We start from the raw sequence: 17,128 nt of genomic DNA, 5'->3' as shown, positions 1-17,128 counted from the left end.
TATATTCCTTGCTTATTCCATTCCTTATGGAATAACATTCCTATTACCTCAAAATTCATTCCGTGAACCAAACGTGCTGTAAGAGAAATTAGAAAGAAATTAGAGCGAGAGAATGTAGAGAGGAAAATCTCTTATTAAGGTGATGAATTCTTCTTTCAAAAAGGCTGAACCCCAACCCGGCCTAGGTTATGAATTCTTATCATTACAAATGAAGGCAAATTATGTTGTGGACCAATGTCCACCTTGCAAGGTGGACCCGTGTTATATTCACAATTTTTGAATTTTATATTCATAATATTAGAACTGAATATTTACAATTTTAGATCTCAATACACAAATTATAGAATTCAATATTCACAATTGCATAACTCTATATTCGCAATTTTTGAACTCTATATTCACAATTACAGAATTCTATATTCACAATTTCATAACTCTATATTCACAATTTCATAAGTTTATATTCACAATTAAAGAACTCTATATATTTTCATTTCAAAGAAAAAAAAAAAAGAACTCTATATTCACAATCACAGAACTAAATATTTACTCGCTAAGTTGTTTTTAATAATTTTCTTTTTAAATCATTGGTTGTGAATATTCGATTCTAAAATTGTGAATATAGAGTTTAGAAATTGTGAATATAACACGGATTCACCTTGCAAGGTGGACCCCGATACATGGCATAACTATTGAGGCAAATTATGTTGTGGACTAGTGTCCACCTTGCAAGGTGGACCCGTGTTAGATTTACTATTTTTTTAACTCTATATTCATAGTTTTTGAACTTTATATTCACAATATTAGAACTGAATATTCACAATTTTAGATCTCAATACACAAAATTACAGAACTCAATATTCACAATTGATAACTCTATATTCACAATTACAGAACTCTATATTTACAATTTCATAACTCTATATTCACAATTTCATAACTACTTTATATTCACAATTAAAGAACTCTATTGATAGGGTAAGAACCCCGGCCCAAGAAAAGAGGCCCAGAAAGAATGCATGGGCCGAGTCCAGGACTCGGCCCAAGACCAAAGAGGGAGGCCCAGTTCAGAGACCGAAAGGACGGCCCAATACTAAACGGGGGCGAGGAGTCGGCCCAGGCCCGACCTAGGAGAGGACTCGGTCCAGAGAGCCGTTGAGGGAGCCTTCAACGCAGTTAAGACAAGGAGCCGTTGAGGCATTAAAGGCCGACTTGAGAAACCAGCTGAACAGGACAAATGCCCGAAGCCATGAAAACGAGACGACACCGCCGCCGACGCCGCTGAGAAACCCGCAGTTACCTCAAGTGCAGCTCACCCCGGAGCAGTTGTGTGCAATCGGACGCGCCTGTGCGGAAGCAAGTCTAGGAGTGAGAGAACAGTCCATCACTCGCCAGCAGCAACGCGAGCTGCGACCGCCTCAGAGGCCAGACAGCCGGCAATTTAACCGACGGGCTGAAAGTCAGCCGGTGCAATCCGTTCATTCCCGGCTGGGTCCCAGCATTGGACGTCGGTCGGCAAGAGAGCGATTAGGCCGGAGGGAGCCCAGTCGTGCCCCATTAGTCGTCCGCGACCGACAAGCTGCACGAGAAAAGAGCCGAGCCAAAAGGGCCAGGACTGAGACTCGCCGCGTGGAGCAACCCCCTCGCAACCCTGCCCAACCGGCTGAGTCTGAAGTCGGCGAAAGCACGGAATCCACAGGAAATCGCACCCGGGAAAGGGTCGAAGTGGCCAACCTAGTGCAAGAGGTACGAAATCTAAGAGAACGGATGGAGGGAAAAGCCAAATCCCCGGGGCGTACGTTGCTAACCGCCCTGCCCTTCTCGGACAAGGTCATGGCCTTCAAGATACCGGGCGACTTTAAGTTCCCGGAGCAAGCCACATTCGACGGATCAGGCGACCCGCGAGAACATCTATTGAGTTACCAAGCTAAGATGCAAGTCCTAGGAGTGCGAGATCCGGTCATGTGCCGTGCCTTCTTACCTACGCTGAAGGGGCCCGCCCAAAGATGGCTTGTAAGTCAGCCCCCAGGGACGATCCACAGCTTTGAAGAACTCGCAGACCGCTTCATGAGCCACTACGCCGCTAACATCAAGCCACAGAAGGATCTGACGCACTTAGGCGACATCCATCAGGATGAAGGCGAGTCCTTGAAAGCCTATCTTGCTCGCTGGCGGAAGGAGATCCAGTCGATAGAAGAGGTGGAGGACCAAACAGCGCTCACCTTCTTCATCGAATCTCTGCGATCCGGACAGCTGTACCGAGATCTAAGGGACAACCGCCCGGCGACATACGCGGAGGCTGTCCAGATGGCCAATAAAAGGGCCAACACAGAGCAGGCCATGAAGCATAAACGGCAGCGCGAGGTCGGTGGGTCCGCCAGCGGAAAAAGGACGCGGGTGGAAGCGAGAGAAAGACGTTCTGATGCCGCTCGGCGACCCGAGGTCAGGCGACCGTATGACCGACCCGTCGTTCGCACCTATCGACCGGTTCCAGAGCGACCAGTCCGTGAAGTACAGGCAGTCGCCCCGCCTCCGCCTCCGCCGATGGACGACCGAGCAGCGGACGAGGATACGGGTAAGACTTCTAAATATTGTCGCTATCACAAATCTTATACTCACAGCACAGAAGAATGCTACTATCTAAAGAAGATTATGGAGGGGATCATCCAGCAAGGGACGCCGCCCCCTAACCAGTGGAAGCGAAGGTCGACCGGTCAAGCAGGTGAGGGACCCGTCGCCAGCTCGGAAAACAGTCGAGGCAAGCAGCCGGCTTCCGAAGAGGACGAAGCCCAATGGCGCCAGAAGCCGGTCATTAACATGATAGTCGGCGGGCCAGAAGGCGGCGATTCCGCGAACACCCGAAAAGCCTGGGCTCGGCAGCTATGCGTTGGAACAGTCTATGGTCGAGAAGAGAGCTCCAAAAAGACATGCCGGGAGCCCATCATGTTCACCGATAAAGACCTGCCAGCCGGGGAAACCCCGCATCGAGACGCGTTGGTCATCGCCATGGACGTCAACGGTGTGGTCGTCCGCCGAATCCTGGTCGACACCGGGAGCAGCGTCAACGTACTGTACCTGGAGACCTTTACCAAGATGGGGCTGACCCGAGAACAGCTCAGGCCCGTGAATACCCCTCTCGCCGGATTCACCGGGGACTCGGTGGAGGCGGAAGGGTCCATCACTCTTCCTGTGGAAATCGGCAGCTATCCGAACGTGCAGCAGTTGAGCATGAAGTTCATCGTGGTCGATCTAGCCTACTCACACAACGCCATACTCGGCCGCCCGGGTTTGGAAGACCTCGGGGCTCTGATCTCAATCGAACATTTGTGCCTGAAATTCCGCACGCCGAATGGAATAGGAACGGTGCGTTGTGACCGCAAGGTCGCCCGCGACTGCTATCTGTAGGCATGTAGAGGTATGGGCAAGCGTGGGATGCAGGTCCATGAGATCACCGAGAGGCCCCCTAAGAAAACAGTGATACCACGCCCGGAGCCGGCCGTCGAGCTAGAGGAAGTTGAAGTGGACCCAGCGCAGCCAAGCAGGCGAGTGAGAATCGGAGTCGGCCTTTCGGAGAAGCTAAAGGGGGAAATCACAAGAGTACTCCAAGAGCACCGGCTGGTCTTCGCCTGGGGTCCAGAAGATATGCCCGGCGTAGATCGATCGGTCATATCGCATCGACTCGCCGTAGACCCGGAACACCGGCCGGTCGTGCAAAAGAAACGATATTTGGCAAACGATCGGAGGGAGTTTGTGAAGAAAGAAGTCAGCACGCTGTTAGCAGCCGGACACGTCCGTGAGGTCAAGTACCCGGAATGGTTGGCTAACGTGGTCCTTGTGCCCAAGCCCCCGACGTGGCGAATGTGTGTAGACTACACAGATCTTAACAAAGCGTGCCCAAAGGATCCGTTTCCTCTGCCCCGAATCGACCAGCTAGTCGACGAGACGGCCGGGTCGGCGTTGCTCAGTTTTATGGATGCCTTCAGAGGGTACCATCAAATATTCATGCACCCGGCAGACGAGGAGAAGACCGCCTTCCTAACTCCGGACGGAGTGTATTGCTATCGAGTCATGCCATTCGGACTCAAAAATGCCGGGGCTACGTACACCCGAATGGTCGCCCGGCTATTCCACCATCTGCTAGGAAAGTCGATGGCCGCGTACGTCGACGACATGCTCGTCAAGAGTCAAGAGGAGGACAAGCACGCGAAGGATTTAGCCGACTGCTTTAAAGTAATGATAAAATATAACCTCCGACTGAACCCCAAGAAGTGTGCGTTCGCCGTCCAGGGCGGTAAGTTCTTGGGCTACATGGTCACCAAACGAGGCATTGAGCCTAACCCAGAGAAAGTACGAGCCATCCTCGACATGCAGCCTCCTACCACTATCAAGGACCTACAACGCTTGACCGGACGACTGGCCGCCCTCAGCCGTTTTCTGAGCAAATCGGCGGATAAGGGGTGCCGGACCGCTTAATAAAGATTTGCCAGAAGGAGGAGCTAAGTCGGCCGAGCGTCGAGGAGGCGCCGCTAGATGTCCGGCAAGTAAGCATCGAAGGGTGGAATCGAGAGAAAAACCCGGAGATGTTCTGGATAGATGACATCCGGCGATTCAAGGAAACAGGCGAGTTGCCAGCTGACCCATCAGTCGCCGCAAGGGTTCGGCGGAAAGCTCCCTCTTTTCGGATCGTAGACGGAGACCTATATAAACAGTCGTTCGGAGGGCCCTTGTTGAAATGCCTACTTAAGCCTGAGGCCGAGAAGGTAATGGATGAAGCCCACAGAGGCATTTGCGCCGCGCACCAGGGTGCTCACACGCTCGCCCGAAAACTGGTCGTTCAAGGGTATTACTGGCCGACCATGATGCGAGATTGCGTTGAACGGATGTCCAAATGTGGCGTTTGTCAGGCATTCGCCAGGAAAGACACTCGGCCAGCCACCTTCTATACACCGGTCACCACTGCCATTCCCTTCGCCAAATGGGGAATAGACCTGTTGGGACCATTACCCGTCGCCCCGGGAGGATTGAAGTTTTGTGTCGTGGCCATCGATTACTTCACCAAGTGGGTCGAGGCGGAACCCCTGGCTACCATCACCGAGTACCAGTGTCGACGTTTTCTGTAGAAAAAGGTGATCTGTCGTTACGGTTTGCCCGAGCACATCGTCAGCGATAACGGGCGACAGTTTGATTGCCAGGCGTTCGCCGAATTCTGCCGCCGACACGGCATCAAGCATACCAAGGTATCGGTGGCCTACCCCCAGGCAAATGGACAGGTGGAGAATGTGAACCGAACCCTGGTCGATGGGATCCGGAAGAAACTCGAAGACGTCCGAGGAAACTGGGCGGATGAGCTTGATCGAGTCCTTTGGGCCTATCGCACTACCCAGCGGCGAGCGACGGGAGAGAGTCCGTTCTCGCTCGCATACGGTTTTGAGGCCAAGGTCCCCGTCGAAGTGGTCGAACCCACCTACCGGGTTTGCACCTACTCGGACGCAACAAATGAGGAGAGCCTGCAGATTGAGAAAAATTTTCTAGAAGAAAGAAGGGAAGCCGCGAGTGCGCGAATGGCTGAGTACCAGCAGGCAGTGAAAAGATACCGCGACCGTAGAACTCGCCCGCGAACCTTCCAGGTTGGCGACCTAGTGCTGCGGGATCGACAAGCCAGCCAGCCCACCGAAGGAGGCAAGCTCGCGGTCAAGTGGGAAGGACCGTACCGCATCGCGACCGTAGTTCAGGCCGGAACTTACAAGTTAGAGACCATAGAAGGCAAGCTTATAGATCGTATATGGAATGCAGCACATTTGAAGAGGTTTTATCAGTAGCCCATGATAGGCCATGTATGAACTCAAAGACTTCAAGAAATCTGAATAAAAGTGCGTGGGTTGCAGTTAATCGTCCCCAGAGACTCGGCAAATATATATAGAAACGACGGGGCACTGACCCTAAACCGTTTCTGAGAACAGAAAAAGCCTAAAGGAGTCGCCTCGACTGAGGGACTCGGCAAGAGAAAGATAGGAAACAAGGGCCCGGACCCTTAGACGTTTCCGTGAAAAAGCCAAAAGGAGTCGCCTAGACTGAGAGACTCGGCAAATATATATAGAAACGACGGGGCACTGACCCTAAACCGTTTCTGAGAACAGAAAAAGCCTAAAGGAGTCGCCTCGACTGAGGGACTCGGCAAGAGAAAGATAGGAAACAAGGGCCCAGACCCTTAGACGTTTCCGTGAAAAAGCCAAAAGGAGTCGCCTCGACTGAGAGACTCGGCAAATATATATAGAAACGACGGGGCACTGACCCTAAACCGTTTCTGAGAACAGAAAAAGCCTAAAGGAGTCGCCTCGACTGAGGGACTCGGCAAGAGAAAGATAGGAAACAAGGGCCCGGATCCTTAGACGTTTCCGTGAAAAAGCCAAAAGGAGTCGCCTCGAATGAGAGACTCGGCAAATATATATAGAAACGACGGGGCACTGACCCTAAACTGTTTCTGAGAACAGAAAAAGCCTAAAGGAGTCGCCTCGACTGAGGGACTCGGCAAGAGAAAGATAGGAAACAAGGGCCCGGACCCTTAGACGTTTCTGTGAAAAAGCCAAAAGGAGTCGCCTCGACTGAGAGACTCGGCAAATATATATAGAAACGACGGGGCACTGACCCTAAACCGTTTCTGAGAACAGAAAAAGCCTAAAGGAGTCGCCTCGACTGAGGGACTCGGCAAGAGAAAGATAGGAAACAAGGGCCCAGACCCTTAGGCGTTTCCGTGAAAAAGCCAAAAGGAGTCGCCTCGACTGAGAGACTCGGCAAGTATATATATAGAAACAACGGGGCACTGACCCTAAACCGTTTCTGAGAACAGAAAAAGCCTAAAGGAGTCGCCTCGACCGAGGGACTCGGCGAGAGAAAGATAGGAAACAAAGGCCAGACCCTTAGTCGTTTCCGAAAGAAAAGCTGAAAGGAGTCGCCTCGACTAAGGGACTCGGCGAGAAGGAGCTGGAAGACAAGAGCTCAAGCCCTTAGTCGTTTCTCGGAGGAAGCGTGAAAGAGCCGCCTTGACTGAGGAGCTCGGCGAGGGAAAAGCATAGTTCGAAGCCTTAGAAGAATGCCAATATTAAAAGAGCCCAAGGACAAATTCTGTGAAAAGAGATGAAAAAAAACTGTTTCTTTATTAAAATACGGCCGATAAGGAGGCCAGCCCTTACAAAAGAAGGTTTATTCTAAAAGGACCCTAGACTACAGTGGAGGGAGTATCGACGGCGACCCCTTCAACTTGCGCCCCCGCCGATGGTCCAGCAAGGGGAGCAGAGGGAGGATCCTCCGCCTGAGGAAGGGACTCGGGAAGCTCTGGAGGCGTCGCCGCAGGAAGAGTCGCCGGGTCAGAAGGCGCAGTCAGCCCATCAGCGTCCAGCACCGGCTTGAGGCCCCAGCTCTCGGGAGTGAACGAAGGATCGCGGGCCAACAAGGTGTCGTGAATCTCCATCTGCGCCTCGCGGAAGCCGAGGCGGTAATCTCGCTCGCCCAGGTCGAGGAGGAAGTCATCGCCCTCCGGGGTCGCCAGCCACTCCTTGGCCACCTCTCTCCTTCGAGCTGCCACCGCCGCCTGCACATCCGCCTCGAAGGCCGCCGACTTCTTATAATCTGCGACGGAAGTCGCGGCGATCGTGGCCACTTTGCCCTTCTCCTCCTCCCATTGACGGGTGACCCTCAGCAGCTCGGCGTTGTGCACCTCTACCATCTTGAGTTGCTTCGCCTGCTCTTCCAGAAGAGATTCCTCTGTCTGGCGCTGCTTGGCGGTCATAGCCCGCATATCGTTCCTATAGCCCTGGAACCAATTGCCCAGTTCCATCTGGAGGGCGAGGTCCTGCACACCCAGCCGTCAGTCGAACAGAAAAGGAAAGAAAAAAGAGTAAACAGAGGGAAAGGCCGAATGAGTGACACTTACGCGATACGACTGCCGGAGCAAAGCCTCGATGATGAACTCGTCGCCAAGAGCACGGGTCGACTCCACATCCTTTGGCAAAAGGACATCCTTGCACCACTTGCGAACGGAGGTGTTGCCCATCCAGATTTGGGCGTCCTCGTCCACCTCGTGGCACAGCCTGATCCTCTTTGAAGCCGGCCCCTCCGTAGGCTCAGCAGGCCGCTTAGAGCTCGGGCTCTCAGTAGAAGGAGGAGGCGGCTGCCGATTGGGCGACACCACGGGCAAAGGTGTGAGGTCGACCACGTTGTGGGAAGATGCAGGAGTCGGCCGGACCGCCGGCGATGGCTGAGATGAGGACGCAGCGGCCGGACCCGTGGAGCGTTGCGTCAGGCGACGCCTCATCTTTTCCGCCCTGTTTGCCATATCAGGAGTCGGTTCGATTGCTTCGCCGGAGCTGGAGGTATCGGAGTCGTACGGACCTGTAAAAGAAATACACTCACTTGTGAGTGTTCCCGTGGAAAACAAAAAGCAAGACGAGAAGGAAAAGGAAAGAGACGCTACCTATGGTGGCGGCGCCCTCCGGTAGAAGGCCATGCTTGGCCATGGCCCGGACTCGAGACCAGTACTTAACGGAGTATGGCCCGAAGCCTTTCAAGAAGTCGCCGCCCATGACAGCATCCTCCGTAAAGACGGCGCGCCGAGAGCAGGGCTTGAAAAGAGTCGCCGGCCAAAGGGTCGGAAAGGTGAAGGAAGAGGAGCGAGGTCGAACGAAGAAATAAAGGGGCTTCCACTCCTTTATCGAGTCGGACAACCCCTCAAAAAGTTGACGTCCCGGACGGGCGGCGACTTGGATAAAGCCGGGCGAGTGAGAGCCGACCTTGTTCACGGTAAAGAGGTACCGGAATAGGTCCAAATCTGGCTCGCACTTCCACCAATGGCAGAGATTGATGAAGCTGGTCAGGAGTCGGTGGGAGTTAGGCACTAACTGGCCCGGGACCAAGTTATAATGCCGGAAGAGAAGCGAAAGAAATGGGTGTGGGGGCACTCGGAAGCCGAATGCAACCGAGTGCAAGTAGATACCCACAAAACCCTCCGGCGGGTCGTGGATAGGCCGGCCCTCCGCCGCGACGACCATGGCCGAAGGGCCAAGCAGAAAGCGGGCCATATCTAGGTCCGCCGCTGTGGCCGACGATGGAAGACCGGACGGCCGGACAACCGAGTCAAACTTGCCTCGCGGCCGTATAACGCCGCCCGGCAAAGCCGCCACCGTAGTTAACGGGGCTGGGCTCATCGGAGTGGCCGCCCCAGAAGAAGAAGGGGCTAAGAGGGAAGAAGAAGACACCGCCTGGAAGTCCGCCGGCATTTCCAGGCGGCGGACGACGGAGGAAGAAGAAGAGGACGACGGAGAAGTCCCCGCCGGGTTGTCAAAGGACGGCCGGCGGGAGGAAGAAGAAGAATGAGAAGAGGAAGACATTACTTACAGATTGAAGCTGAGGCTGGGAAGGCGATGAAAGAAGCAGAAGCTTGGTAGGAGAATTAAAGAGGGAGAATGGAAGGAAAAGGCCTTTTAAAGGGAGAGAGAAGTCCAAGAGGCTGCCACGCGGCGCCTCCGTAGTGGAAGAATCGGAGGCGACAAGACGTCGAAGGGATGCCGCATTTAATGCCTCGATGGGCGGAACGACGGTTCAGGCCTAGGGCTAGCCTGCAAGCGGCGCGTCTACCCTAGGCCAAGGCTGAGTGACGATGACCCGGCCTGCCAGACCAAAGGCCCATCAAGGCAAAAGGTATGGAGGCCCATCCGGATCACGCTAGAAGTTTCTAGAAGTGACCCGGCCGGGTCCGGCCAAATAAAGAGGCCCGGACAAGCTTCAGGTTGCAAGATCGGCCGACTAAATTTGCCGAGTCTCCCACCCACGGGACTTAGTCGGACAGAGTTTGTAAGTCGGTCATAACGACCAAGAGTCGGCCAAAGGAACACACAAAAACCAGGGTCCGAAAAGTAAAAACGAGATTTTATTCCACAAAGACAGGGGTACAAAGCCGAGGACTCGGCTATAGACATTACACAGAAAAGACAGGCCTAGGGCTTAACTTCCTCCTCCTCCGCATGACGCACCGGCTCCGGACCCTCCAAATAGTAATGGGGGCGGAAAGGCAATGGACTCGGCTCAGGCTCGGGCTCGGGCAGTTCATCCAGATACACGGCAGGCTTCCCATCTACGACCATCTGCAGAGGACTCTCCAGAGCACTCGGCGACATGGCCACGCCAAAAAGCGGAGGAGCCTCCTAGTCTAGGTCCCCCTCTAGCTCTGGATCCTCTACCATGGGCACCATCTCGTCCTCCTCCGGGTCCACGACCATCGGATCAAGTATGTCAGGAGGCACCACGATGGGATCAGAAGCGGAATCGCCCACCAGATAACCTCCGCTAGCCGCCCTCTTCCGCCGGAGCTCCTCCTGCCGGGCATGCTCCTTATTACGGATGGACCAACGACGATCACCGTCCCTGAAACTCATAGCTTGAGGTTTTTGAGGTATGAAATGGTGAGAAAGCACAGAACTATCAAAAGCCCTTATATAGAGCCTCGAGAGAGCAACGACCGAGGCGCAAATCACGGAGGGAATCGTAACTGACATAACTGAGCCGGATTGGACGGGCGGCGTGAATCTCTGTCAGAGATTAATCCCATCCAATTAGCTCGGGAAGGGTGAGATTCGCACGCTAAACTGGAAAAAGCCTGGCTCGCCCGGGGAAGCGAGATTCACAGGTGTCAAGCGGAAGGAGGACTCGACATCGCAGTCGACTCCTCGACCATTGAGGCAGACGAGTGCACTAAATATACTGAAAAAAGAGGAAAGCTGAAGGCCGGAAATATTTTATTATAAAAAGAAGGTGCAGGTTACAAGGAGCTTATTACAGAGTAAGCAAGTGCTCCTAACAGAACTACCCCTCTAGAGAATCCGGCCGACCCCAGTTCGCAAAGATCACTCACTCGGCGAGGAGGAGCCGCTTCCAAAGAACCCTTCCGATGGCCCAGGAGAGGGTGGGCAAAGCGAATCCCAGAACGCCGGCATGAGTGGCGGCACAACCAGCTCTTCATCGTCCGGGTACATCTCTTGATAACGAGCGAAGTCTTCCTCGTTCATTAACCCGGTAACCGGACCATCCAGGTCATCCAGAGGAATAGAAAAGGTCATACGAAAGGTCAACTGCTCTGGGACAGGCACGTTAACAACGGTCCCGCCTGGGGAAGTTACTCGAGCAGACCCCGGAGGAGGAGAAGGGCGAGAAGTCGGAGCGACTTCACGACGAGCAGGAGTCGGCGGAGGAAGAACCATAGAGGCGGCGCCAGCAGGTGATCTCTGTGGAGTCGGATGGGGAGCCTTCCTTTTAGGCTCCCTCTCAGGCCGAGTCCGTTTCAAAGGCAAGAGGCGCCGGGGCGACCCAAAATCAATCTGCTTCCCTTTCAGTGGTGAGCGACCCATGAGGAATTAGTAAGTGAAGAAAAGAGCGGCCGAGGTCATTTATAGGTGTCAGGCCAGGCCAAGGAGATCAGAACGGTCCCGCGAGATCCGGGAGATAGCGAATAATCTGGGCCAATCCTGAGTCATTCAAGGCACGGATTCGGTGAGCTGGAGAGGGTTACTACTTTTCCAAACCCAGGTCGGTGGACCGGGTATGGAAAAGTGAAGGACTAGTTGATAGGGTAAGAACCCCGGCCCAAGAAAAGAGGCCCAGAAAGAATGCATGGGCCGAGTCCAGGACTCGGCCCAAGACCAAAGAGGGAGGCCCAGTTCAGAGACCGAAAGGACGGCCCAATACCAAACGGGGGCGAGGAGTCGGCCCAGGCCCGACCTAGGAGAGGACTCGGTCCAGAGAGCCGTTGAGGGAGCCTTCAACGCAGTTAAGACAAGGAGCCGTTGAGGCATTAAAGGCCGGGCTCGGTCCGCCAGTTACTAGCCAAAGAGAGCCGTTGGCAGAGTCTGTAACGTCGCCCAACGGCTCGGCGCATTGAATGTACCCTTTAAGTCGGCCATCATGGGCCTTTAAGACGGTAGAGGAGGAGTCACTATAAAGAGGGCTCATCCACCATTGTATGGGGCAGATTTTAAGAACCCGGAGAGGGAATAGACAAGTACTATTAAGCATCATATTTTATTAAGACTCGAACCCTTTTGTGAAAGGTGTATCCACCAGCTTAAGGTTGTGTTGGACCTCCTTGGGCCCGAAAACCCAAAAACCATCATCTATATTCACAATTACAGAACGAAATATTTACTCGCTGAGTTGTTTTCAATATTTTTTTTTTCAAAAAATCATTAGTTGTGAATATTCAGTTATAAAATTGTGAGTATAAAGTTCAAAAATTGTGAATATAACCCGGATCCACCTTGCAAGGTGGACCTTATCCATGATATAACTATTGACAAATGAATATATGGGCCTATATACAACTAACTCTTGCATACTTCAAAAGACACTCGACCTATTATTTATCCAGAAATATGATAAGTGAAATAATGGCTACACATAATAAAATATTCATAACACTCTCCCTTGGCCATTATCTTATCGTACTTACGCCTCGTTAAAAACTTCGCTAGAAAAATCATTTGGGAAAAATCTAGTTGAGGAAAAAAGAGTACATGATGTATGTTAAATTATGTATTGCACCGGTTGCCTCATTAAAAATCTTACGCTAAGAAAATCCGGTGGAGAAAAAAATTAGCTAAGGAAAAAAGAGTACAACCATAACCTCAACATAAAATTCATGGCATAATATTTATGATACTCTTTATGATTCAAATAAATTGATACTCCCCCTGAAATAGCATTTTTCAAATCCCATACATTAAATTTCTAAAATGTAGAAAGGGATTTTGTGAACAAATATGTTCAAGTTGTCAATGGGGTAAATATACTTTATAATAATATTGTGAGTCTTCTAAAGCTCACGTGAGTTGAATCATGACACTATATGTGTCTTGTCAAAAATTCATAATATACCCATTTATTAATATTGGTGCAACACAGTGCAATAATCTTTATTGTCACATTATAAGACAATGGGGATACAACAATAATAATAGCATTATAAGACAATGTGGGTAAAATATAGTACAACCAGTTTTAGAACTTGGCATCATGGGGATACAATAATTAATAATAGCCAGTACATACCCAATTAGCCCATTATATATTGGCTTGTTGACGGATCGCAAATTATGCCGTGGAAACGTGCTCACCATGCTTGGTGAACACGCTTCCAAACGACGTCGTTTTTTTTAAAAAAAAAAAAAAAAAAAAACATTGTTCTATTAACGGCGTTAGGAAGGCAGTTATGATCAGACAACTCTTTGCGTTTGATTCTTTCCTATTTGCAAATCTCTGAAGGCAATTGTGATCCGACATTCGCGATTCTTTCCTATTCGCGATGGAGGAGACGACGGTTCGAGGAGAAGATTCAACCGATATGATTTCTGCGATTCCAGGTTGCGTTCGATTTTATGCGTTTGATTTCGTTTGATTTATGAGATCATGGATTGTTGAAGATTTAGTTATTTTTATTGGTATTTGTTCAGTATCTATGCAGTTTGAATGTTCATAATGGCCGTAAATGTGTATTAGTTCCATGTTTCTGTTATGAATTTTACAAATTGCAATTATGTATTTTCTGTTACAGAGTTATGAATTTTGATACTCTGTTCATGCATGTGATATGAATATTCATAATGTAATAGTACTATGTCCATAACATATTAACTGGTATGTTACACTGCTTGCATATACTCAATGAATGAAGATTGTGTTGGTGATTCAATAAGCAATGATCAAGCAGAGTTAAACATTGACATTGATGGCTCGTCTTCAAGTCCAGGTTCTTTTTATTAGTTGGTGTATCATGAATGTTGTTTCTGGTAGGTGTAGGTACTGATTCATGGTGATTATATGCAAATTGAATGTTGTGATTGGTATTAATAATTTGTTCACGTTATGAATTTACAGTTTTGAGGTTATGAATTTTCCGTTATGTTATTATGAATTTTCTATATGAGATTATGAATTTTCCATATGAGGTTATGAATTTTATGTTATGAGTTTATGCATTTCATGCCATGAGTATCTATGCAACTTTGAATGCTCATAATGTCACAAATGTTATTGATACCCGGTCTTTGTTATGAACTTTCTTATATGATGTTATGAATTTTATTCTTTGTGATTATGAATGTTCTCACATGAGATTATGAATTCTATAGTGTAGCATATTATATTCATTATAGGTGAAATCCACATTCATATTTTAGTAGTTGGTATAGGTGTGGTTATATTTTTGTTGCAATTGCAGTTGATGAAGACTTGGTGGGTGTTGTAGTAAGAAATGTTGACGAAGCTTTTGAGTTATATAATGGATATGCATACAGAGTTGGTTTTAGTGTGAGGAAAGGCCAACAACGTTATAAGGCATCTACTAAGTCAATTCAGATGAAGAGGTTCTTCTGTGCTAAGGCTGGGTATAAGCAGAAACCAAACAGTGGTGTTAAGCTTTATTCAAAGATTGATATGAGGACTGGATGTGGTGCATTTGTTCAATTTGATGTGGGGGGTGATGGGATGTGGACAGTTACAAAACACTTGAAAGAGCACAATCACGAGTTATGTTCATTTGGCAAGAGTCATCTGCTTCGGTCGCATAGAAGAGTGGGAAACAATCAGCTTGAATATTTAAAAGACATGAAGAGTAGTGGTGTTGCATTGGCGGATGGTATGAGGTTTTTGAAACATCAGTCAGGGGGTTCTCCATTGGTTGGCTTTACCAACCGCGATGCTTACAATTCGATGGCTTCTGTGAGTTTGAAGTGTTTGGATGGATCTGATTCCAATTCTTTGATTGAGATATTCAGGAGGAGGCAATCTAATGAGGCTGATTTCTTTTTTGATTTCGAAGTTGATTTGGATGGAAGATTGTGTAGTTTTTTTTGGAGGGATGGTCAAATGAGAAGGGATTATGAGGTGTTTGGTGATCTGTTAGTGCATGATACAACATACCGCACTAACAAATATGATATGATTTGTGGTCCTTTTGTAGGGATGAACCATCATTGCATGAATGTAATGTTTGGTTGTGGTTTTTTGATGAATGAGAGGATAGAGTCATTTGCGTGGTTGTTTAGAGTGTTTTTAAGATCCATGGATGGCAAGTGTCCACAGACTATCATGACGGATCAATGTTCAGCTATGGCTGCTGGCATTTCGATGGTGTTTCCTACATCACGCCACCGTCTTTGCATATGGCATATTGGTGAGAATTCGAAGAAGCATATCAAGGCATTGAGGAATCATAAGGATTTTCTGGATATGTTCAATTGTGTGTTGAAATACACCGAGACTGAAGCTGAATTTGAGGTTTACTGGACAAGGTATGTTATTATGAATTTACATTATATAATTCTGAATTTTCTGTTATGTCATTATGGATTTTCTGTTATGTCATTATGTATTTTCTGTTATATGATTTATGAATTTTCTAATATGAGATTATGAATTCATAGTTATACAATTCTGGATTTTATGTTATGTCATTATGTATTTTCTGTTATGTCATTATGTATTTTGTGTTATATGATTATGAACTTTGTAATATGAGATAATGAATTCACAGTATACAATTATGTATTTTCTGTTATGTCATTATGTATTTTCTGTTATATGATTATGAACTTTCTAATATGAGATTATGAATTTTCAGAATATGAGTAATAAACACGTGTTTTAACCTTTTCAGGATGGTTACAAAATATAATTGTCATAAGAATACATGGCTAGAGAAGCTTTATGACTGTAGGGAGAAGTGGTGTCCAGCGTTCAACAAGGATTATTTCTCCGGGGGTATTTTATCTTCGCAAAGGAGTGAAAGCACAAATCATGCAATTTCTAGGAGGCTGTCCAAGACTGCTGGTTTATGTGATTTTTATTCATCCTTTGTGAGTGTTATATCTGAATGGAGAAGTAAGGAAAATGGCGAGGATTTTCGGTGTTCTCAAGGAGTACCCGCCATGATGATGGATCATGTGAAACTCCTTTCACATGCTAGAGAGGTTTATACAATTGAGATATATTTTTTGTTCGAGGAACAATTTATGAAAGGTAGCTCTTGTTATCAAGAAATGGTGTTGAACGATGGTTGTAAGTGCAAGTATCACGTGTGGCGACCAGACATAGATATCATAAGGCATGAAGTAACCTTTAAGGCAATCAATTTGGATATATGCTGTAGTTGCAAGCTGTTTTCAGAATTGGGAATACTTTGCTGCCACTGCTTACGTATACTTCATGTGCACTGTGTTTCCAGTATTCCCGATAAATACATTCTAAAAAGATGGACTAAAAAGGTTGTTGAGGGTAGAAATGTGGACATTGCATATGTGTTTTATAATGGTGGTGTCCCTTCTTCAATTTGGGCTGTTGAGATTAGTAGGAAATTTCAAAGGCTTATTGTTTCTAGCCAAGATAACAGTGTTGCTAGACAATTCTGTGATGAAGCCGTTGCAAATGCAAGGAAAAACATTGAAGCTGAGATTGGGGATGTGAACACTGAGGAGGGTGCTGTGTCTTCGTCAAGTGGTATTGTCCAAGACCCCTCAAGCCGGAGGGGTAAAGGTGTGAGAAATAAAAGGAGTAGTAGTGTTATTGAGAAGAAGTACAATGCAGCAAGGGGAAGAAAGAGTGCTGCAAACAAGCTTGCTTCAATTACAAAGGGCTCTGTCCAATCATTGGTCTTGGAAAATATTTCAGAGATTGCTCGTGATGGATATCTTGTACATCCAAGCACCAGGGGTTCACAATTTGTTCATTTTAATAAGAATGTAGACCACGATGTAGCTATAGATTGAGATCGTGTTAACAGTATGTACTTATGAATTTTATGATTTTTAGATATAGGATGAGAATTATGTGTCAGATTATGAATTTTCCTTTACCAGTTTATGAACTTTCATTTACCAGTTTATGAACTTTCCTTTACCAGTTTATGAATTTTCCTCTATGTGATTATGAATTTACAGTATGTTCTTATGAATTTTATGTCTCAGATTATGAATCTTCCTTTATCTGATTATGAATTTTCCTTTATGTGATTATGAATTTTCCTATATGTGATTATAAATTTAGAGTATGTGCTTATGAATTTTATGCTATTAAGATTTTATGAGAATTA

General features: G+C 48.0%; 1 protein-coding gene across 1 annotated transcript; it reads left to right on the top strand.

Moving 5' to 3' along the window:
- The first annotated feature begins 13,704 nt into the window (after positions 1–13,704).
- Positions 13,705–16,805, top strand: LOC109169465 (protein FAR-RED IMPAIRED RESPONSE 1-like). The gene is made up of 5 exons (XM_019318346.1): positions 13,705–13,789; positions 14,261–14,859; positions 15,232–15,332; positions 15,698–16,010; positions 16,104–16,805. Exons 1-5 carry the CDS (start codon positions 13,705–13,707, stop codon positions 16,803–16,805), a joined length of 1,800 nt encoding a protein of 599 aa, XP_019173891.1.
- Positions 16,806–17,128: the final 323 nt, after the last annotated feature.

The sequence above is a fragment of the Ipomoea nil genome, unplaced genomic scaffold (assembly GCF_001879475.1).
Source record: "Ipomoea nil cultivar Tokyo-kokei standard unplaced genomic scaffold, Asagao_1.1 scaffold3314, whole genome shotgun sequence".
Taxonomy (NCBI): Eukaryota; Viridiplantae; Streptophyta; class Magnoliopsida; order Solanales; family Convolvulaceae; genus Ipomoea; species Ipomoea nil.
The sequence above is the reverse complement of the archived record's forward strand: the minus strand, read 5'-3'. Positions and strand labels throughout refer to the sequence as shown.

Coding starts and splice junctions, on each gene's coding strand:
- LOC109169465 (XM_019318346.1), top strand. CDS start 13,705: ATGAATGAAGATTGTGTTGGTGATTCAATAAGCAATGATCAAGCAGAG. Junction 13,790..14,260: donor TGGCTCGTCTTCAAGTCCAG/GTTCTTTTTATT, acceptor TTGCAATTGCAG/TTGATGAAGACTTGGTGGGT. Junction 16,011..16,103: donor TCCTTTCACATGCTAGAGAG/GTTTATACAATT, acceptor GATGGTTGTAAG/TGCAAGTATCACGTGTGGCG.